We start from the raw sequence: 18,357 nt of genomic DNA, 5'->3' as shown, positions 1-18,357 counted from the left end.
GAGACTGGGGAAGGGAATTTTCTCTTCTTTTCTTTTCAATGTCCAGTCAATTTTTAGACGTCTCTACTATATGAATTCTCCTTTGGTCTTCCTCAAGTTCCAGATGGAAAAGTAAGAAAAGGGGGTCGGCAGCATTCGTTCATTTTTCAACTCCTCTTTCCCCATATTTTTAAACTATATAATATAAACTAGAAACGTTGGTACTCGTGGTTTACCTTGGCGTCATTTGTAATAACTCTGGCGTTGTTAATATATCTACGCAATTTAAAATCGACGACTAGGCTACTAGGTTGTTCTCGTATTTCTTGTTCTTCTTGTTCTTGATGTTGATGTTGTTGTTGTTGATGTCGATGCCGCACAATACAATTATCTTTACCACCACAACCAAAATTATCGTTCTTACTATTACATTTAATACTTTGACGATGTCCATAGTTCCTGATCAACTTCAACTCCGGTTTATTGTGGGAAATAGGGGTAGCAGTGGGAGTATAAGTATAAGTATTAGTAGTATTAGTAGTAGTAGGTGTAGTAGTAGGTGTAGTAGTAGTAGTAGTAGTAGTAGTAGTAGAAGTTTCATTCGTATCTAGCTGATAATGTACCGATTTTGTTGTATCGTCTTTAAATTTTTTTTCATTATCATCATTATGCGTCGTCGTAGTAGGAGTAGTGGTAGTAGTAATAGCAGTAGTGGTAATAGTAATAGTAGTAGTAGTAGTAGTAATAGTAGTAGTAGTAGCAGTAATAGTGGTAATAGTATTATTAGTATTAGTAGCTGATACCGCGAACTTGTCCCGATCGTCATCGCGATCCTGATAACGACTATCTTGATCTTGAGAATGATCATAGCCGTACTGATCGCCGTTGGTCAAGTGGTGGTACTTGATACTGATGCTGTATGCGGATTGGCTGGTGCATTTGGTTCTTTGGATCAACATGTTCGGCTTGAAAGGAGCCTCAAGTTAGTTCCATATGCGAAGGAAAGAGTCCCATGAGCCCGTCGCCACCGCCATACCGTCCTCCGTTACGCCAAGACAGGATACGCGGTTGTCGTGTCCAGCCAGAATTCCTTTGGTTTTTGGCCACGCCAAGCATCGAGAGCATGTTCGAGTAGTGATAAAAAAAAAGGTGGGAAACAAGAAAATACAACAAAAATGAATTATGTGTTAAATTCCAAAACATAAACGACACGCCGTGTAAGAAATAATAAAGCGAATATATACAAACAACAGATAAATTTGGTCATTTGTTCATAAAATAAACTTACCGGCACGTTCGCTCTTCATCGAGTCCCAGACATTGCAATTGAAATCATCGTAACCGGCTAGAAGGAGCCTGCCCGACTTGCTGAAAGCCACACTAGTTATGCCGCAGATAATATTGTCGTGGCTGTACATAGCGAGTTCCTGGTCCGCCCTTATGTCGAATAGTCTGCACGTCGCGTCGTCTGAACCGGTTGCGAACGCGTAGCCGTTAGGGAAGAACTGAAAAGAAAATTTTTCTTCTGTCTTTCAGTTTGTCGGATTTTTTGTTTTTCCGTCAGCCTCTCGCCGCCTAATAATTTTTTGTTCTATTTTCATATTTGCGAAAAACGACCATTACTCACCGTAACGGCGTTAATGTCACTCTCGTGACCCGGGAAAGTCTGCTTGCATGAACCCTCGCGAATATCCCATAGCTTGGCACTTGCGTCGCAGGCACCCGATACAAATGTGCGCATGTCTGGCGCCAGCGACAGCGACATAACGTCACCTGTGTGACCAATGAACGATGTGCACTGTTGACCAGTCTCGATATCCCACAACGCGCTGTCAAATATCATAGGAGAACCCATATCAGTCTGTTTTATACTCATGAAATTACACATTTACCAGTTTAGTTCGATCAATTATCATCACTCGTCGATAGAGTAAGCAGTATATTTTCTCAACTCATACGGCATGTGAAACAAAAATGGGATAAAATCAGTACGACAAATTGACTCACCATGACATATCACCTGAGCTAGTGACGATTTGATTGTCGTCGAGGAACCGGCAGCATGACAAATATCCAGTGTGACCTGGCAGCTCTCGGCTTACCCGGACGTTGCCTTCCCTTGTTTTGAGGCTATAAATGGAGCATATATTGTCGAGGCCACCACAAGCGACGTAACTGCCCGACGGCGCATAGGCGCATGTCATTACCCACGAAGAGCGGAGTGGTATGGCGTGGACCTTGTTGGTTGTGTAGCTGTCCCAGACGATCAGCTTGCCATCCTGGGACGCAGATACTAGGTTCCTACTAACAATGATCATGTCAAATGTAGTAGTAGCAGTTGTTGCTCTGTCCAATGCAATTCTTTGGAACGCAATGCAATCAATCGATCATTCGCATTGGCTAATCAATAATGACAAAGTTTATAAAAGAAACGCAGATTAAAATACCAAGAGACAATTCTTATTAGGAAGAAAAAAAAAAAAAAGAGAAATAAATAAAAAGACACGATGTATTTCAGAAAACTTTTGGTAAACACTGTCATCTTCGCTTTCTTTATGTTTTTCTTTTTGTTCCTTATGCTTACATTTTTCTTACGTGAACCACAAGCTTGTCGGACTTAGTAAAAAAAACAACAATTTTCAAAGTGGGAAGAACGTTACAGTGGGTAATACCTGGAGTCGCTGCCCCAGTGCATAGCGTAAATCTTTGCCAAATGACCGCGAAGTGTGCGTCTCGTTCGCATCTGTATCCGCCCAATTGGTTCCATGCCTGACGTCGCCTGGGAAAGACTTGTGTCGCATGCCGCTTTTCTAGCATCCTGCGTAGCAATGATACAAGGTTTAAAAAAAATTAAATTGTTCAGCATTTAAAAACCCATAATAATTGAATAACAAATTCAATTTCACAACATAATTGTAGATTTGTATAATACAATTGCTGATACATTGCTTGAATGTTTGAGCGATAGGTATTTTCTGTTTCTACTAGCAGTAAATTTTGTACAATGTTTGTAAAAAATGTATATCTTTATTTAACGGTATCATTAATCATTAATTCTATCTGTCTATATACTGTAAAAATTCATTGTGTTTCGTCAAATCGTTTATAATCGCCAGTAAAAAGCAAATCATTTCATTAGTGAAAATTTAAAATGATTGAACGATTGTAAAACCGCAACAAGTTAATTCAATATGTAATAATAACTACTGTGTGCAATTGTTATTGTTATTAAGTCTAAGTAAAATTGATCTGAATTTTTTCATATACAACTACATTCATTTCTATGTATTCATAATCACTGCTAAATTATGTTTTCTAACATACGAAAAAGAGAAGGTTTAATCGGAACAAAAGAAAGTAAAAGAAAGAAAAAAAAAAAAATCCCACACGAGAGCAGAACGACAGAGAAGAAAGAAGAAAAAAAAACTTGTCCCGCTAATTTTCCTCCCAATTTCAGCCATTTTATTTTTTTTGTTTCTTTTGGTTTTTCCTTTGTCGTTTTTCGTATTTAAAAAATATGACTGCAATCCATTTAAAAACGCACGCGTGCTCCATTACGCATGTACATACACAAGTATTATATGTACAATGTAACTGTAATACGTATCGCGGAAAAGATTGTTACATGCATTATTTGTGTAACAGGTACAATATACATATACGATGTATCAAATTTCGCGAGTATTTGCTGCACGTTTGCACACGTACTGAAAAAAAAAATGTCGGTTGGGAATGCGAAGAGTGACAGGGAAGCGATAATAAGTGGAAAAGAAGCAGGGTAAAAAGGTAAAAAGGAAAAAAACGAAGAAGAGAAGAAGAAGAATAAAGGGGTCCAAAGGGCAGAACGGAAGGGGAAGACGAGAGGAAAACGACGACAAAGAGAAGGTGGTTCAGGAACACGGGGTACGTAGATAGGTATAAGGTAGTAAGGTATATACTGTATGTAACACGAGATTTAAAACAGGGCGTGGGAGCGAGAAAGAGAGGGGTTGTACAACGTGTATTGATCGGACACGCGACGACGACGCCGGCAGGCAGGCAGGCAGGCAGGCAGGCGGGCAGGCAGGAAAGGAACCTAAAGCCAAAGCCAAAGAGAAACCGAGAATCCTCCTCGTCGTCGTCGCCTGTGCCGCGCCCTATACGACAGAGGCTTTGATGCATCGTTACGTTGTACACGCTGTGGAGAAATTTCAATTTTACACGGTTGTCTGTTGCGAATTTAAAAAAAAAAAAAGAAATCTTTTTCAAACATCATTCGATGCAACACGCGATGATTAGTTATCGATGATACGTTTCGAATCAATCTTACGTCTTTTTATTCATTAGACTACAGTTCGGTTGATTAACCCTTTGAGTCACACGTTATTGTGCTGAGTCAAATTTAAGAACCATATAGTATTCTATGGTTATTGGGCTCGCTGATTACGAATTTAAAATCCGAGTTCGAAAGGTCGAGATAACGGATCGAATATGGCGGGGAAAAATTTGAAATTTCATCAAATCCGGTCAAAAAACTCTGTGCAGAGGTTTGCGGGGTCACTGATTACGAATCTGAAATCAGATTTTGAAAATTCAAGATGATGGATCCAACATGGTGGACGAAAGTTTCGAATTTGATGAAATACGGTCAAAAATCGTCATCAGCGAAACCAAAAACCCCGGGATAGAATTTTTCTCAGGAATCGTCCACCATATTGGATCCACCATCTTGAATTTTTAAAATCCGGCTTCACATTCGTAATCACCGACCCCAAAAACTTATAATTTATGTACGACATGGGTATGTGTAGAGGGGTAAGTTTCTCGGAAATGAATTATTCCTTCAATTTTGACGATTTTTTTCAATCAATTTGTTTCTAAAAATAAAAATTAACATTATATCGCAATAATTACTCCCAAATATTGAAAACCTATTAGTATACCTACGGAAATAGCAAAACCGCAAAGAAATATGTGGTAAAATTACTTACCACTACAACTCAAAAGGTTAGTAGATATAAAAAAAAAAAAAGGAAACGCGTACGAACATTGATTAGTATAAACGTTGCCAACGCAGAATCGAATCATCGTAAAAGTTATAAGAAAAATTTTTACATACATGTCTGTGTGAATCAGTAACATGCATATGCTATAAAAAATAAAAACAAAAAAAAAAAAAAAATTACAAGCGTTTGCTTTTCTACCATAGCCGAAACTTGTATATTGTTTGGATAATACTGTAAAAAATGAAAAGTTCAAAGATTGTACAACTACACAGCTAATAATGACACCAATAGCCTCAACATCTTGTACAGTTTTCTTATTGATAGGAGTTTGTCTTTACATACTTCGATACGTTATTCTCGTTTCTCTTTTTTCCCAATTCATCGTCTTCGTTCTCACATTTTCTAATTTTCTTTTCTATATACATATATATATATATATCATTCACGCATGGATTCATTCATTCGTTGAAAAACAAGAACTTCGCAGAATACCTCTGCGCATTTTTCTACATCCTTACACGATATAGAAAATATCATTACATGATACATACTAAACGTGTAGGTATATCATGTATAAATAAGAGTATGCGTCAGATCAATTGCATAACACGAGATTCGCGATGAGAAAGAAGAAAGAAAGCGGAAAAAACTACATTAGTTGCGAATGATTTGACACTTGTACATTACATGTAGATATATGTGTATGTAAGAATGTATATTATGTACTAGTTGAATTCAAAATCGAGTCGAATATTCACGATACAAAGAATATCAGAAATTCATTCCTTATTTTTCTAGTTTATTGAATGGTTGCAAAATTCTTGTGGATTTACAAACCGGTTTAGTTTCCTCTTGATTTTTGATTTTTCTTTTTTTTCCGGGTCATGCAAGATTATATTATTAATTATATGCAATGACGGAAAGTGACCGCGTCAAAAGGAAACCGAGGATAACATGCAGGCACCTCAACTTCCGGTTTTTGACCGATTTGAGGAATGAGTGTCGAACATTCCGTGAATAAAACGAGGATATTGTTATTCTTGTGATTCCTGTTATTAGTATTATAAGATTACTGTAAAGTATCGTTAAAATATCGACGAAACCGAAGAATGTTTGAAACTTTAATTAAATTCAGGTGTGAAGAAAAAAATATCTCATATTAAAATATTTGTTTGATATGTAAATACGTTAGAGAACGAAGAACAGGGAGAGAGAAAAAAAAAACCAATCAAAAATAATAATATTAAAAGTATCAATGAATTATACAGCTTTACTGCAGAACGAAACCTTTTTAATTTTAATCTCGATATTTTGTATTTGTCAAACTTTTTTATCTACTTTTTGGTTTTCATTTACAGCTTGCCTCTTCTTTTTGCGTTTAATAGATTTGGCCTACTTCTGCCTCCTCTTCATCTCTCTCTCTCTCTCTCTCTCTCTCTCTCTCTCTCTCTCTATCAGTTACATGCATACCTATACACATCCATACAAACTACATGACATCTACATATGTATAACATATAACAAACGTCAAAACCAATTCAACGACCTAGAACAACAATAATTTATCGCTGGCTCGTCATTCATATAACGCAGCGCGTAAGAATATATTTATAAAAGATTATACGAGTTGAAAAGACAAAATCTGGTATTCGGGTGTATTTTTTCATCTTTCTTCAATATCTCTTTTCAATTATCTATTTATAATTATTTAGTTTCAAATTCGACATGAGGTTGAAGTTCGCGACACTACGAAATTACTACACATACAAGTGTATTTCTATTTCATTTTTCTTCTTTTCTTCGTCGTTAAGTGCGTCAAAATATGATAAGAAAAAGATTATAAAATCGAAGACGAAGGAGAACGAAAAAGAAATAGAAATGCATATACTTATACATCACACACACACGTACAGCGGCGACCAAAGGTCTATTTTAAGAATTTCCAAGTATCGTTTTAGCATTGTTTATCAGATAAATTAGGAAATGTTGAAAAAATGAGAATGATTCGGAGCCATTTCTGTGTGACCCGCGCGGCTATCTGCAATAGTTTAGTTTCTCCTCTTCCTAATTCTTTATTTTTTCCATCTCGTATATTGCATCGAGTTCAGAAACTGCCCTTCATCTCTCTTATTGCACATGTGTAATACTTCTATAATTTGATTTTTGACTCAATGCCGACTAGAATTGTGTTAAACGCGCGACGACCTAAATTATAGGTCGTAATGTCTCATAATTGAGACCGATTTCGCTCCGTGTCTAAGAAATGCCAGAAAAGAACGTGACGAGAGAGCGAATAATACATACAGAATTCTCAGAAAATTCAATCAAACGTTGACAGATGATGAATATTTTGTTTGAAGTTAGAAAGATAACAATAGCGTACATAAAATGACGTGTGAAACGCACGAAGTTCAATTTCGAAAACATAAATTTAGAATAACCATTTGAAAAAAAATTTACCTTGCAGAATGTGAGTTTAATGTGTTTGTTTTCAACTATTTTTAATAGACTTTGAAATGCATCGCGGTAAATGAGGGCAAAGTTCGTAACGTTGGTGTGACGATCCATTTGTAGAGAAAAACTCGTTATATATACATATCGAAACTTTGGAATTTTCCATTAAGGTCGCTGAAAGGCGTAATTGAAGTAAAACTTACATACATCCAACGGGAGATGTCACATTATTGTATCATTTCTGCAGTGAGAAAAGCGCATCGTTTGACCAAATTTAAGGAACCAGGGCTGATTTTGTTATTTTGGAAAATGAATTCTCTACACACCAAAGAATAACGATTCTGGAAATCATTACAAGTGACGAAAAGTAAACCAATGCCTTCGTAAAAAAAGAATACTCCACAGTCATCCAAAATCTGAGTTTTGTCGACCTGTAGAGAAATCATTTTTACGAACAAAACTAGCCCCTAGACAGTTCATTATAAAAACGTTTCATCAATTCGATGTTTTAATCGTTAAAATAATTGGTGAACAATGCGATCTCTGCAAAATTGTCAAGAATAATATCATAGTAGTTGAAATTTATGATACAGAAACATAAAAAAAAAAAACATCCTGCTTTTTGGAAATATTTTTTCGACTATATTGAATTGCGCAGTCAACTTTGCACTTGTGCTTTCGAATACCTACGTTTAAAATAATTTCCAAATTAAAACTTCGGAGTCCGTCTTGCAGCGAAATAAACAGATGATTAAATCTGTACGATATTTATTCAGTTCTATATATATGATTGACCACATTAGCGCACATTCCACAAAATAACGCGATCACTTATCAGGCTGAAGTTTGTAACCGTATCATAATGATGGATCTTCGAAAAACGTCGTTATTTCGCAACTTTAGAATAATCGAAAATTTCAACAAACTTACATTTTGTAAATTCAACTTCTTCAGTTATTCTAACGCTGCAAAATAGTAATTTTTGGTTTCAACGTTTCGATACGTTACAATTACTAACTTCAGCCTTGTGATCATTTTACCGAGAAATTTGAAAAATAAAAAATCGTTTCAAATCACTTTCATGAAAGAAAAAAAAAAAAAAAACATCCCGATTTAATTCCGCTAAGCATATACTTATAAAAAATACGAATAGCGTAATAAAACTGAGCAGATGTTACATCAAAGCAAAGATCGAAAAATCATTCGTTCCTATATTTCCATGACTTTCGACGAAGATTTCACGATTTCACACCCTCATTTTCATGAATTGCCTGTTCGCCGTCGAAACACCGTTATTCACCTCGTGACCCTTTACGAAAAACTCTCGTTCCAATGCCTACATTATCGACAAATGTATAAACAATACAAACACTGCAACAATAAAACATTACACATAAAATAAGAAAAGAAAAACTCTCACCCTGATCGCATTCTTGAGCGTCTCCGCCTCCTGGCGAAGACTATCGAGTTCGTTCATGATGCGTTTTCGTACCCCGTTTCTCTATCGAAAAACAGACCGTAGTCGGGTTTTCTCCAAGCGACGGAAGGGGTAGTGGGTTAAGGGTGCGTGGGATCGGACGGGAGGGTGGGTGGGAGGGGTGAGAGAGAGGCAGGGGGGCCGGGGTTGAATAGAGGGAGGGGTTCGGGAGGGGGGGGAGGGGGACCTGATGTCCAGGCCTGCAGGGGTCCGTCGTCGTCCCTCCTCTCCTCGTTACCTCTTCCTCTTCCTCTTCCTCCTCTCGCCCCAGATCCTCTCGATACGATATTTACTATCCTCCACCACCACCGCCTCCTCCTTCTTCCTCTTCCTCTTCTTCTCCTTCTTTCTTGACGCTGTTCTTGTTCTTATTGTTGTTGTTACTACCGTCGACGACGATGCTTCTGCTACTGCTGTTGTTGTTGTTGTTGTTGTTGTTGTCGGTGTCGCTGTTGGGATTATTACAGTAACGTTGTGACTGGATTCGATTGACGTAAACGACGACACCGAACTCGATGATCCTCCTCCGGTTTTCGAATGTACCGCTTCAACTGCACCTGCAACCCGCGGCCCTCCTCCTATCCTACCGCAAACTATGGACCTCCGAGATGCCAGCACCGCGCGCCAGCTTGACTTGTACCTTCAAATCCTCCGCCTCTTCCTGCTCGTCCTATGCTTATCCACCCGCGGATTGCCTCCTTCGCCCTCCACAATTCCTCCTCCACCGCCTCCTCCTCCCTGAAAACAATACAACAAACGGTCATCATTGCAGTCCGATACTTTTATCGTTTCGGTTTCTCTTTTTAGCAAATTCAAAGTTTCTTTTACATTTCCCCTGCAATAACAACAATAATAACAACCGTTATCGGTAATAGAATTGACCAATTTTCAGCAATTCCTTCATTCGGTGATTACAATTATTCTGTTACATGCTTAGAGAGGAGAAACAAATCGTATTCTCCTTCTTTCCCTGCGCGGATGTTATTGATGGAGCATTGATGCAGGAAAGAGAGAAAAAATCTGCACGAATTTCATTCGGCAAATGAAACGAGTCGTAGAGAGGGAATAAGACTTGAGGAACAACAAAAAAAGAAAAAAGAAGACCGAGATAACAAACGCAATCATATTTTTCGTGTATCGATCCTTGTTCGTCGCAATGTTGTTCAACGTGATAATTAAATAATAATTGTACCTCGCAAGTACCGAGTCAAAAGTGTAGATATGCATATATACCGATTATCAACTTACGCTTCGCGAACTGCTGCAAAACAACGATGATACAATCGTTACGTCAAAACGTCATCTGCGTGCAAAGACGCGATGCAGGCATCTGTTCGTCATTTCGAGAAAAAGAGAAAGAGAAAGAAAGAAAAGGAGAATAAAGGATATCTACCTATATAACAATTTCTTTATATATTATTTCTACAGAAAAATCAAGCAACGGTAAATTTGCGTTGTTAATACTGTGTTTTACGCATATCCTTTCTTCGTATATCTTTCGTTCTTTCTTTGTTTCTTTATATTTTTTTTTCTCTGTCCGATGAAGTATGACAAGCAAATGTAACAACGTCAATGCATCCGAGTTTCCTAGAATATTCCACTTATGATATTTCCTCCTTCTCTCCGCTTCTTCCTCTTCGCCTGCGTGTGTGAAGTAATTAATATATCAACGACCAAACGAAACAGCGACAGCAAACAACGGATCTTGAATTATTAGTCCAAACAACATCGACAACTGTAACAATGCATCTAAAAAAAAAAAAATTGCGCGACACTATTTTTCCAATCTTCACCTCGATCTTTCTATTTCGTCGTGTTTCGTAAAAAACACACACCCACACTTCTGTCACTATTAATTATACAATTTCCTTAGTTCTTTGCACTTCTAGCACTTCTCCGCCGCGGTGGTAAAATTTTTAGGTTGATATCAAAGTAAAACTGCACTTATAATTATACTTCAAGAAGAAGACGGAAATACGACGATAAATAAATTTACAGACCTTAGTTTACCATCGGTCAATTATCGTAATATCGTACAGAGTTTCTCTTTGCATACGCATATGTAATAAATTAGTTAAAATCGTATATAGACCGAAACTCAAACGTCAGGAGTAAAAGCAGCAGCAGCAACAGCGCGTCGTAATCGATACCGCGAGGAGGATCTTCTCATTATCGGCTTAAAGCAATATATATAATCCTCCGTCAGGCGCTGCTATACACACACACATATATATATATATACATGTATATATCTCTCTGTCTCTCTCTCTCTCTCTCCCTCTCGCTATTTATCTATATCATCTCTATGACATTTCTTCTTTCTACTCGGATTCCTTTTCACTTTCACAGAATTAATCACGAACGACGATATATCACGATGATAAAAGAATCGGAGGTTGGTTGACAACGAGAAGTGAAAAATCGCCGTTAATTCTTTCACAATTTATACACATATATTATACATTATACCACAAAATACCCGGTGTACATAGATATTTACGTATGAATATCGTACATTCACACACCCCCTCCACCCAACATCCGAAGAATATAACTATTTTCACAGTGCACGAGATTTTCCTCTACTATACCTTGCTAGTGTGTTGTAATTATATCGTTTACTATCCGTTTAACGCGTATAATATTATATCTTACAGCTTCTGTATTTGTAACAATAACTATCCTTCACTTTTCTTCCATCGCAGCGTCTCTATCTCTCTTTGTCGATCACGTTTTACACATACGAGCTGTATTGTCCAACAACGCTATCTCTTTCCCGTTATTGTTGTTGTACAATTAATATTATGGATAATTATTGTTGTTCTTAATGTTCTCGTTGTTGTTGTTGTTGTTGTTGCTGCTGTCATCGATAACAAGTAAAAATAATTTTCATTTTCATTCACGTTATAATATCCTCGGTATTATTTTCCGTTTCATATTATTCATTTATTTATTTAGTTTTTGACTCCGGTGACAATTGAAAGTTTCTTCCTCTCGCATCGACTGCACAATTATCCAAGTTTTCTTTACAAGCGACGACGACGACGACGACGACGACGACGACGACGAAGAAGAAGAAGAGAAAGAATAATAATCAACAGCGAAACGGGTTTAACCGACGGACGAACGAACGAACGAACGAACGAAGGCAGACCACACCCAGCGAGTCAGAGCGAGCCGACGACGGGAACGACGACGAGGACGACGACGTCGGAACGTTTGCGCGGCGCGCGCTGGAACCGACGTCGAAGGGAGGGAGGGAGGGAGGGAGGGAATGTCATGACGGGGGGGTGAGGGGGGGGGGGGGGGGGGAGGGCAAACCGGCAAACCGGCGAACCGGCGAATTACGCGGAGACGCGACGCTGTATGGGGAGAGAAGCTACGGCAGCGCCTCCCCCTCGAAACGACGCCGGTATAGAGATATTCGAGCGTCGAATTTTACAACTAAAATTGACGGGGCGCAACCACCGCACACGACCAACAAACAACCACCGTTGTTTCGTCGATCTCGCGACGTGGAGGCGAATCTTTCCGATATGCTTGTTGAGTGTACACGCAAGGAAGGGTGAAAATTAACGAAATGAGAGAAATTTTTAGTTCCGGTTACCGCTCGGTCTCTAACTATTTTCATTTTTTACCAAAATCGAAAAGTATAGTTCTAGGTACAAAATGAAAATTAGTTTTTCTATCTACTACCGGAAGGTCTAGTATCCGTTGCTATTCTTTCTCATTACGATCACTGTTACTAGATTTTCTTGCAACTGTTGGGAAAATTTAATTAACGCTTGCGCGACGATAAATTGATGTTAAAGCCTTGTTTAACTGTAAAAGTAGAGTAAACCGATGAAACTGATTTTCCGTTGCGATTACCAAAAAAGGATCGACGATAGCGCGAAATGTTTTTCGTGTACTTCGTTTTTCGTAATTCCAACGATGTTCGAACAGTTTTTTTTTCTTCAACGATACCTGATTTACTAACTTTTTCTAGTTACTGTAACAAATGAAATTTTTCTCAGTGTGTAGAGATATTATTGATAAATATGTGGAGAGTTATAAAATGTGAAAATTTTATGTTTGATAGGATTTTAAAATTACGCTGAAAGTCAGGTTGTAATTGCGAAGATAAGAAAGATGATAAAAAAAAAAAACATATGCGCGTAATATTAAATATTCAAAGAAGCAGGACATATCTGTATTTTTTGCGTAGACTTTTTTTTATAATGAAGCTTTTATAAAGTCGAGAAGTTTATTGGAAACAGTTGAAATACAAAATCAAGGGTGGAGCACGGAAAAACAGAATTTTCATTATCCTGACGATTCGATACAATCATTGCGTGGTTTTCTATACTTTAACCTTCCTGTATCACAATTGCGACTTATGTTTACGAGGGGCTATTCACTCCTTGTTCAAATCGCAAACCACTTTGCGGAAATGATTTCTAAGGTATCGGTAATAAATCAATATAAATAGCTGAACAAATTGTTTGAAATCGTTCGGTTTCCGAGCAAAAATCGTTAAAAATTTGACCAGAAATCGAATGAAATCGTTTGAAATCACGGTGTAAACTACTCGAATTCCCTGAATAAAAAGCTTCGGTACCAAAATAGGTTGAAATTGCATGAAACTGAGTGAAATTATTGTAAGAATGAAGGTAGTAACTTTACTGGTGTAGAAGGTAATAACTATAAGGATGCATGTTTGCGAAAAATCATTACTTCGAACGTTTAGGAATATCTGACGATGAAATGTAGTAAACCATGACGGAAAAAAAACAGTCTCATTTTGGGTAAGCTAACTCTTTGAAACTCCTACTAAAATTGGATAATAATGATTTATTCTTAAAGTTTCGTTACTTTAACGTTACTAACTTCAGCCTCGTATATTATTAGGAACAGCGTGAAATCATTGAAATCTTGCAATCGCTAGTCACTTGATTTGTAACTAAATAGGCCCTCGTATCGTCAAAATTCTGTCAAACGAATAAACAATTTTTTTTGAAAATTCGGCACTATAAAACGTTTTCTTCAGTTTTCTGATCTTTTTCATTATTATTTTTTATCCCCTCCAGCGCCGATATTTTTGCTTGCTATATTCTCATTAATTTCGACGATTGCATAAAACAGATTCTATTATACACACGTTGATGTAAATTTTTTTAACGATGCTTACCTTCTTTACAATTAGCGACTTTCCATACTTTGACAATTTATACAACTGTATAAAATTAGAAATTTTCGTTTTTTTTTTTTTTAAATGAAATTCGACACTGTTACTCCAGACTGTATCAATTTCGATCATTCTACACTTTACATACCCCAATCCACCCGGTTTTGTCGTCGGGATTGTAAGATTGTGCTCCTCTCCTATTTTTATTCGTCACCTTTCTACTTTCCTTCTCGGTAAAGACTTGGTGCAACGAACGGTCATACTTCAATTAATAAATAATGCATAACAAAAAAAAACAAAAAACAAAATTCATATCATTTAATATTATTCTTTCGGCAAATTTCCTCCTCCATTTCTTATACCGAAATAACGATTTGAATACCTCCTCATCGTCGCTACTCCCAATTTAACATTTCAATATTGTGCATAGATTACCGTTAACTATTAAATATATAGAAAGCGCAGATATAACTATACTTCGATAAATATTCTATACAAGTTTATATACGCTAGAGGAATCGAAATCGTGCCGGTCAGAATTAATTAATTATCATATCTCAAAAGAATTTACATCGAGCATAGAAAAAACAGGATATATCTGCGTATACTTATTCGATTAGAATGACAGACACAAAAAAATTCTTCCTTAGATTTGACGATTTTTGTTCTGACCTCCGGCATTTTATGTTTCGTAAAGTTTATTACGCACACACGGATAAAGGAAGCGAGGTGTTTGTTGCTATGCTCGTTATTGCCATGTATTATTATTTTTATTATTGAAATATTGTGTGATATTATATATACTCCTCTTCTGTTTCAATTTCATCTTTCTCTCGTTACCTTGTTACTTATTACGTACACCATGTCTGTCTACTCGATTATTATCAGACGTATTAGATTTCTAAAACTTTGCAATTCATTGCCAGAGTTTACACTCAATAAGAAGAATATAATTAAGAAAACTGTGTACTCGTACATATCAATTTGCTGCAACGCGATGTTTCGTTAAGTTATCTCACTCCGTCTCGGCGATCGATGATTATAAACGTGAAAAACTTATAATATATTACGCTGTTGCACTCCGCGGGTGTAAGAAAATTAGAAAAAAAAAATAAAATAAAATACAAATAAAACCGAACACGTATGCATCATGGACGATTATTAGAGTGCGGCATGTGATAAATTGGCCAATAAATTGTATCATCAATTATTCCACACCGAACACTTACATGATTGCGCGCATGTAGGCATCTGTGTATATGTGTGAGTTTAAGCTTATTCCTGCGCGCAACAACTCGACGTACTCTGTGTACACATACATATCGAATGTTAACCGCGGTGTGCAGTAGCGTGCAATAAATTTTCAAGGATCAGAATGATCTCGTAATGTAAACGCGAACGATAAGAAAAATCGAGAATGGAATTAGAGAAACGAATTCGGCCGTGTAGAAAGGCCCGTCGTCCTCGACGTCAAGTGTAAAGAGGATTTCTGACCTGACTGTACATACAAAGAGCGCCGCGAACGGTGCTTCGTAACTTGTAATTTCCTGCGTAACAAAGCAGCGGCTATATCGGAGAGCTGGTGTAATGTATGTACGCGGGTCTATAACTCCCTGTTCATACTGTGCCGACCGACTTTTCTGCGGTTTCCACAATTCACTCGAGTAATAGAGAAAAGGGTGAAAGAGAAAGAGAGACAGACATATATATATATATATTTATATATGGAAAGTGAGGAGAAATTGCGGTAATGAAAACGAACGATGACGATGACGAAGAAGAAAAAGAAGCGCAACACGCGAGCAACAAGAAAAGATGGTGGGGGAGGGGGGGCAAGGGAGCGGAGAAAAAATAAGGCTACACACCGATGACAAGTCACTTCCTTCGTTCTCCCTTTTGCTTTTAATTCAAACCGTACCCCATCGTTGGTTTGCAACGACGACGACGACGGAGGAATAAAAGAAGCAAAAAAACAGTAAACTAAGGTCTTCTGATTGTCAGTTAATTGCTCTCCGTTTTGGTTCGTTGTACATGGAGAAGGTTCAATAATATCGTGTCAATATTAACATTCTCGATTATACACGTACGTTATATGAATGTACAGATTTGTGGAATAACGATTCAATTTCACGAACAACTTTTCCTTTACTGTAACCGAGAGCGATCTTTGCCGAAGAAAATTTGTCCACGTAATTATATATTCGTGAAACTCTGATTCTTCTTCTCGACACAACCGATGAACAGTTTCAACAAGTAGAGAAATAAAATTATAACCAAACCGACTGACGAATTGTACATACAAAAACTGGGGTATAAAGTCCTATTGAGCGATTATATAGAATATTTAAATCAGTTATGGACGGAAAGGAATTCTGTTTTTACGATAATTGAGCGAGACTTTTCACACGCGCTTTCCATCCCATTAATGACCAGTGACATATTATCATCATATCAAGTAGAAATTTTACGGTTACTCTCCTCATCTGTACAATGTTTAAAAATCTGTGAATCGGAAATTTCGCCGCTATCATTTGCTTCGAGGGTTCAATCAATTCGGGTTCAATCGTACAGACGGATACGATCATCGAGGATAGAAGATGTACCTATAATAACATGCATGCACACTGCTCGTGTTTAACATAAACCGGCCTCCTCGCAACGCCTTCTACATCGGTGCCAGAGTGCGTGTGTGTGTGTTTTGTGTTCGGGGCGTTGAATCAGCCACGAAAATATCATGACGAGGGGAGAAGGAAGAAGACGAGGAGTACGAGGACGAGGAGGAGGAGGAGGAAGAGGAGGACGGGGGGAGTTGAGAATTTCGCCGACCGCGTGAAGAAGCCTCAGCATCACGTACATGCATGCATTTCCCATATTTAACGGTCAAATATGAAACACTCTCAGTTTCCTCGTCGTTTCTTTACCGAGAGAAACTGTCGTTTTGTGAAACACCGCGGCCTCGGCGAGACTCGCCGCTAATGTATAACCGCCGCCATGTTTGATCCCCTATCGCCAAGCAAAACGCCTAACTCTCGCCCTGTCTTTATCACTTCTTTCTCATGGCAGCTAGTCGAAGGCGATAACGAACGAGTTATGTACAAGTCGAGGGACTTAATAAACAAATGGGGATCGGAGACAGTGGTTTTCGGGCGAGAAGAGATCCGATCGGATCCATACATGCTTGGAAAGGGTGGAGGAAGGAGGATGGGGGGGGGGATAGGGGGGAGGGAGCCTCGCGATGAACCCAAGGTGCCGGAATAATAAAATATCGCCCGGGAGGGGGGATGGATGCTGTCAAAGTGTAGATATCGTACCTGATTTCTCGGTCGTTGGATTCGGCTTGTTTCTCCGTTCGATCCCTGAGCCCTTCCTCAGGTCGATTCGGCGTTCACCTTTGGTAGATATCGAACACCTCGCACTCCGCCTCCCTTTCTCTTTCTCTCTCTCTCTCTCTCTCTCTCTCTCTCTATGTCTCACTCCGCGTTTCGCCTGGGTAATCGGACGTGTTCCGGCGTTCCGTTGGTCGGCTAGAAACTGCGATGACGAGGACGCGAAGACCGAGAAGAAGAACAATCGAGCTACGACGCCCGGCTCGTATACAAAAAGCCCCGTTTCCCGATAATCCCGCTCACTCTGTCCGCTCACCGCACGATTCACACTCTACGAGCTGCCGCTCCTAGTTCTTCGTCTCGCTCGCAATGGCAGCGGTCCGCGCACCTGCCGCTATCCGCACGAATTACACTGCGTCGCGTTCCACGTACCGCGGACCAGTCGCGGACACCGGGCACTGAGGAACGAACCACTCCCCTGAGTCCCCTGGCGCTGTTCGCCCGGGCAATGCGTCGGACAAACACGTTCGGCCGCGATCTCGCGGCGTTAAAATCGTCTGGCCGCTGCTTGACGGCCTGTTTCGGCTCTCTTTATCACGCTCGAACGAACTGCAACGTTCACTGAATGATCCTCACCGCCGTACAGTTCTTTTCATCGAGGGGCTCGCCGACGGCCACGGAGCTGCTTAGCTGCTGCTTTGCTGCCTCGCTGCTGCTGCTGCCTGCTTCTCACGTTCGATGGTGGGGCGCTGTAATGGCCGGCGAAGGGGGGCGGCCAACCGAGGCGCGCGGCAAGCAGGGCGGGGCTCCTTGCCGATACTCTCGTCGACCCCGGGCCGGCGCTCGGGTACCTTCGGCTAACCTCGGCCCCCCCCCGCTAAGCCCGGCTGACGTCACACCCGAGATGCGAACACAGCGCCACGCGCCCGCGAATATTCGAACGCAGCTAGAGTCGGGGCGTTGACTGAA

The 18,357-nt window shown here is 39.2% G+C and overlaps 1 protein-coding gene across 3 annotated transcripts in view; it reads right to left on the bottom strand.

Moving 5' to 3' along the window:
- Gbeta13F (guanine nucleotide-binding protein subunit beta-1) overlaps positions 1–18,117 on the bottom strand; it is an 18,313-nt gene extending 196 nt beyond the window's left edge. The window contains exons 1-7 of one of the 3 annotated variants that reach the window (XM_046623334.2): positions 17,374–18,117; positions 8,839–9,633; positions 2,652–2,797; positions 1,987–2,280; positions 1,607–1,808; positions 1,268–1,484; positions 1–1,069 (exon numbers count right to left, since the gene is read on the bottom strand). The exon at positions 1–1,069 is cut by the window's left edge and continues 196 nt beyond it. In XM_046623334.2, the coding sequence (XP_046479290.1) occupies positions 963–1,069; positions 1,268–1,484; positions 1,607–1,808; positions 1,987–2,280; positions 2,652–2,797; positions 8,839–8,895 (1,023 nt within the window). In that variant the 5' untranslated portion in view covers positions 8,896–9,633; positions 17,374–18,117 and the 3' untranslated portion in view covers positions 1–962. Of the gene's footprint in view, positions 1,070–1,267; positions 1,485–1,606; positions 1,809–1,986; positions 2,284–2,651; positions 2,798–8,838; positions 9,634–10,143; positions 11,091–17,373 lie in introns of those variants that run through there. The other 2 variants (XM_046623332.2, XM_046623333.2) reach the window with 2 other exon arrangements.
- Between the last annotated feature and the right edge of the window lie 240 nt (positions 18,118–18,357).

Source organism: Neodiprion pinetum, chromosome 4 (genome assembly GCF_021155775.2).
Source record: "Neodiprion pinetum isolate iyNeoPine1 chromosome 4, iyNeoPine1.2, whole genome shotgun sequence".
Lineage (NCBI taxonomy): Eukaryota > Metazoa > Arthropoda > Insecta > Hymenoptera > Diprionidae > Neodiprion > Neodiprion pinetum.
Note: the sequence above shows the minus strand (reverse complement) of the source record. Positions and strands in the feature narration are given on the sequence as shown.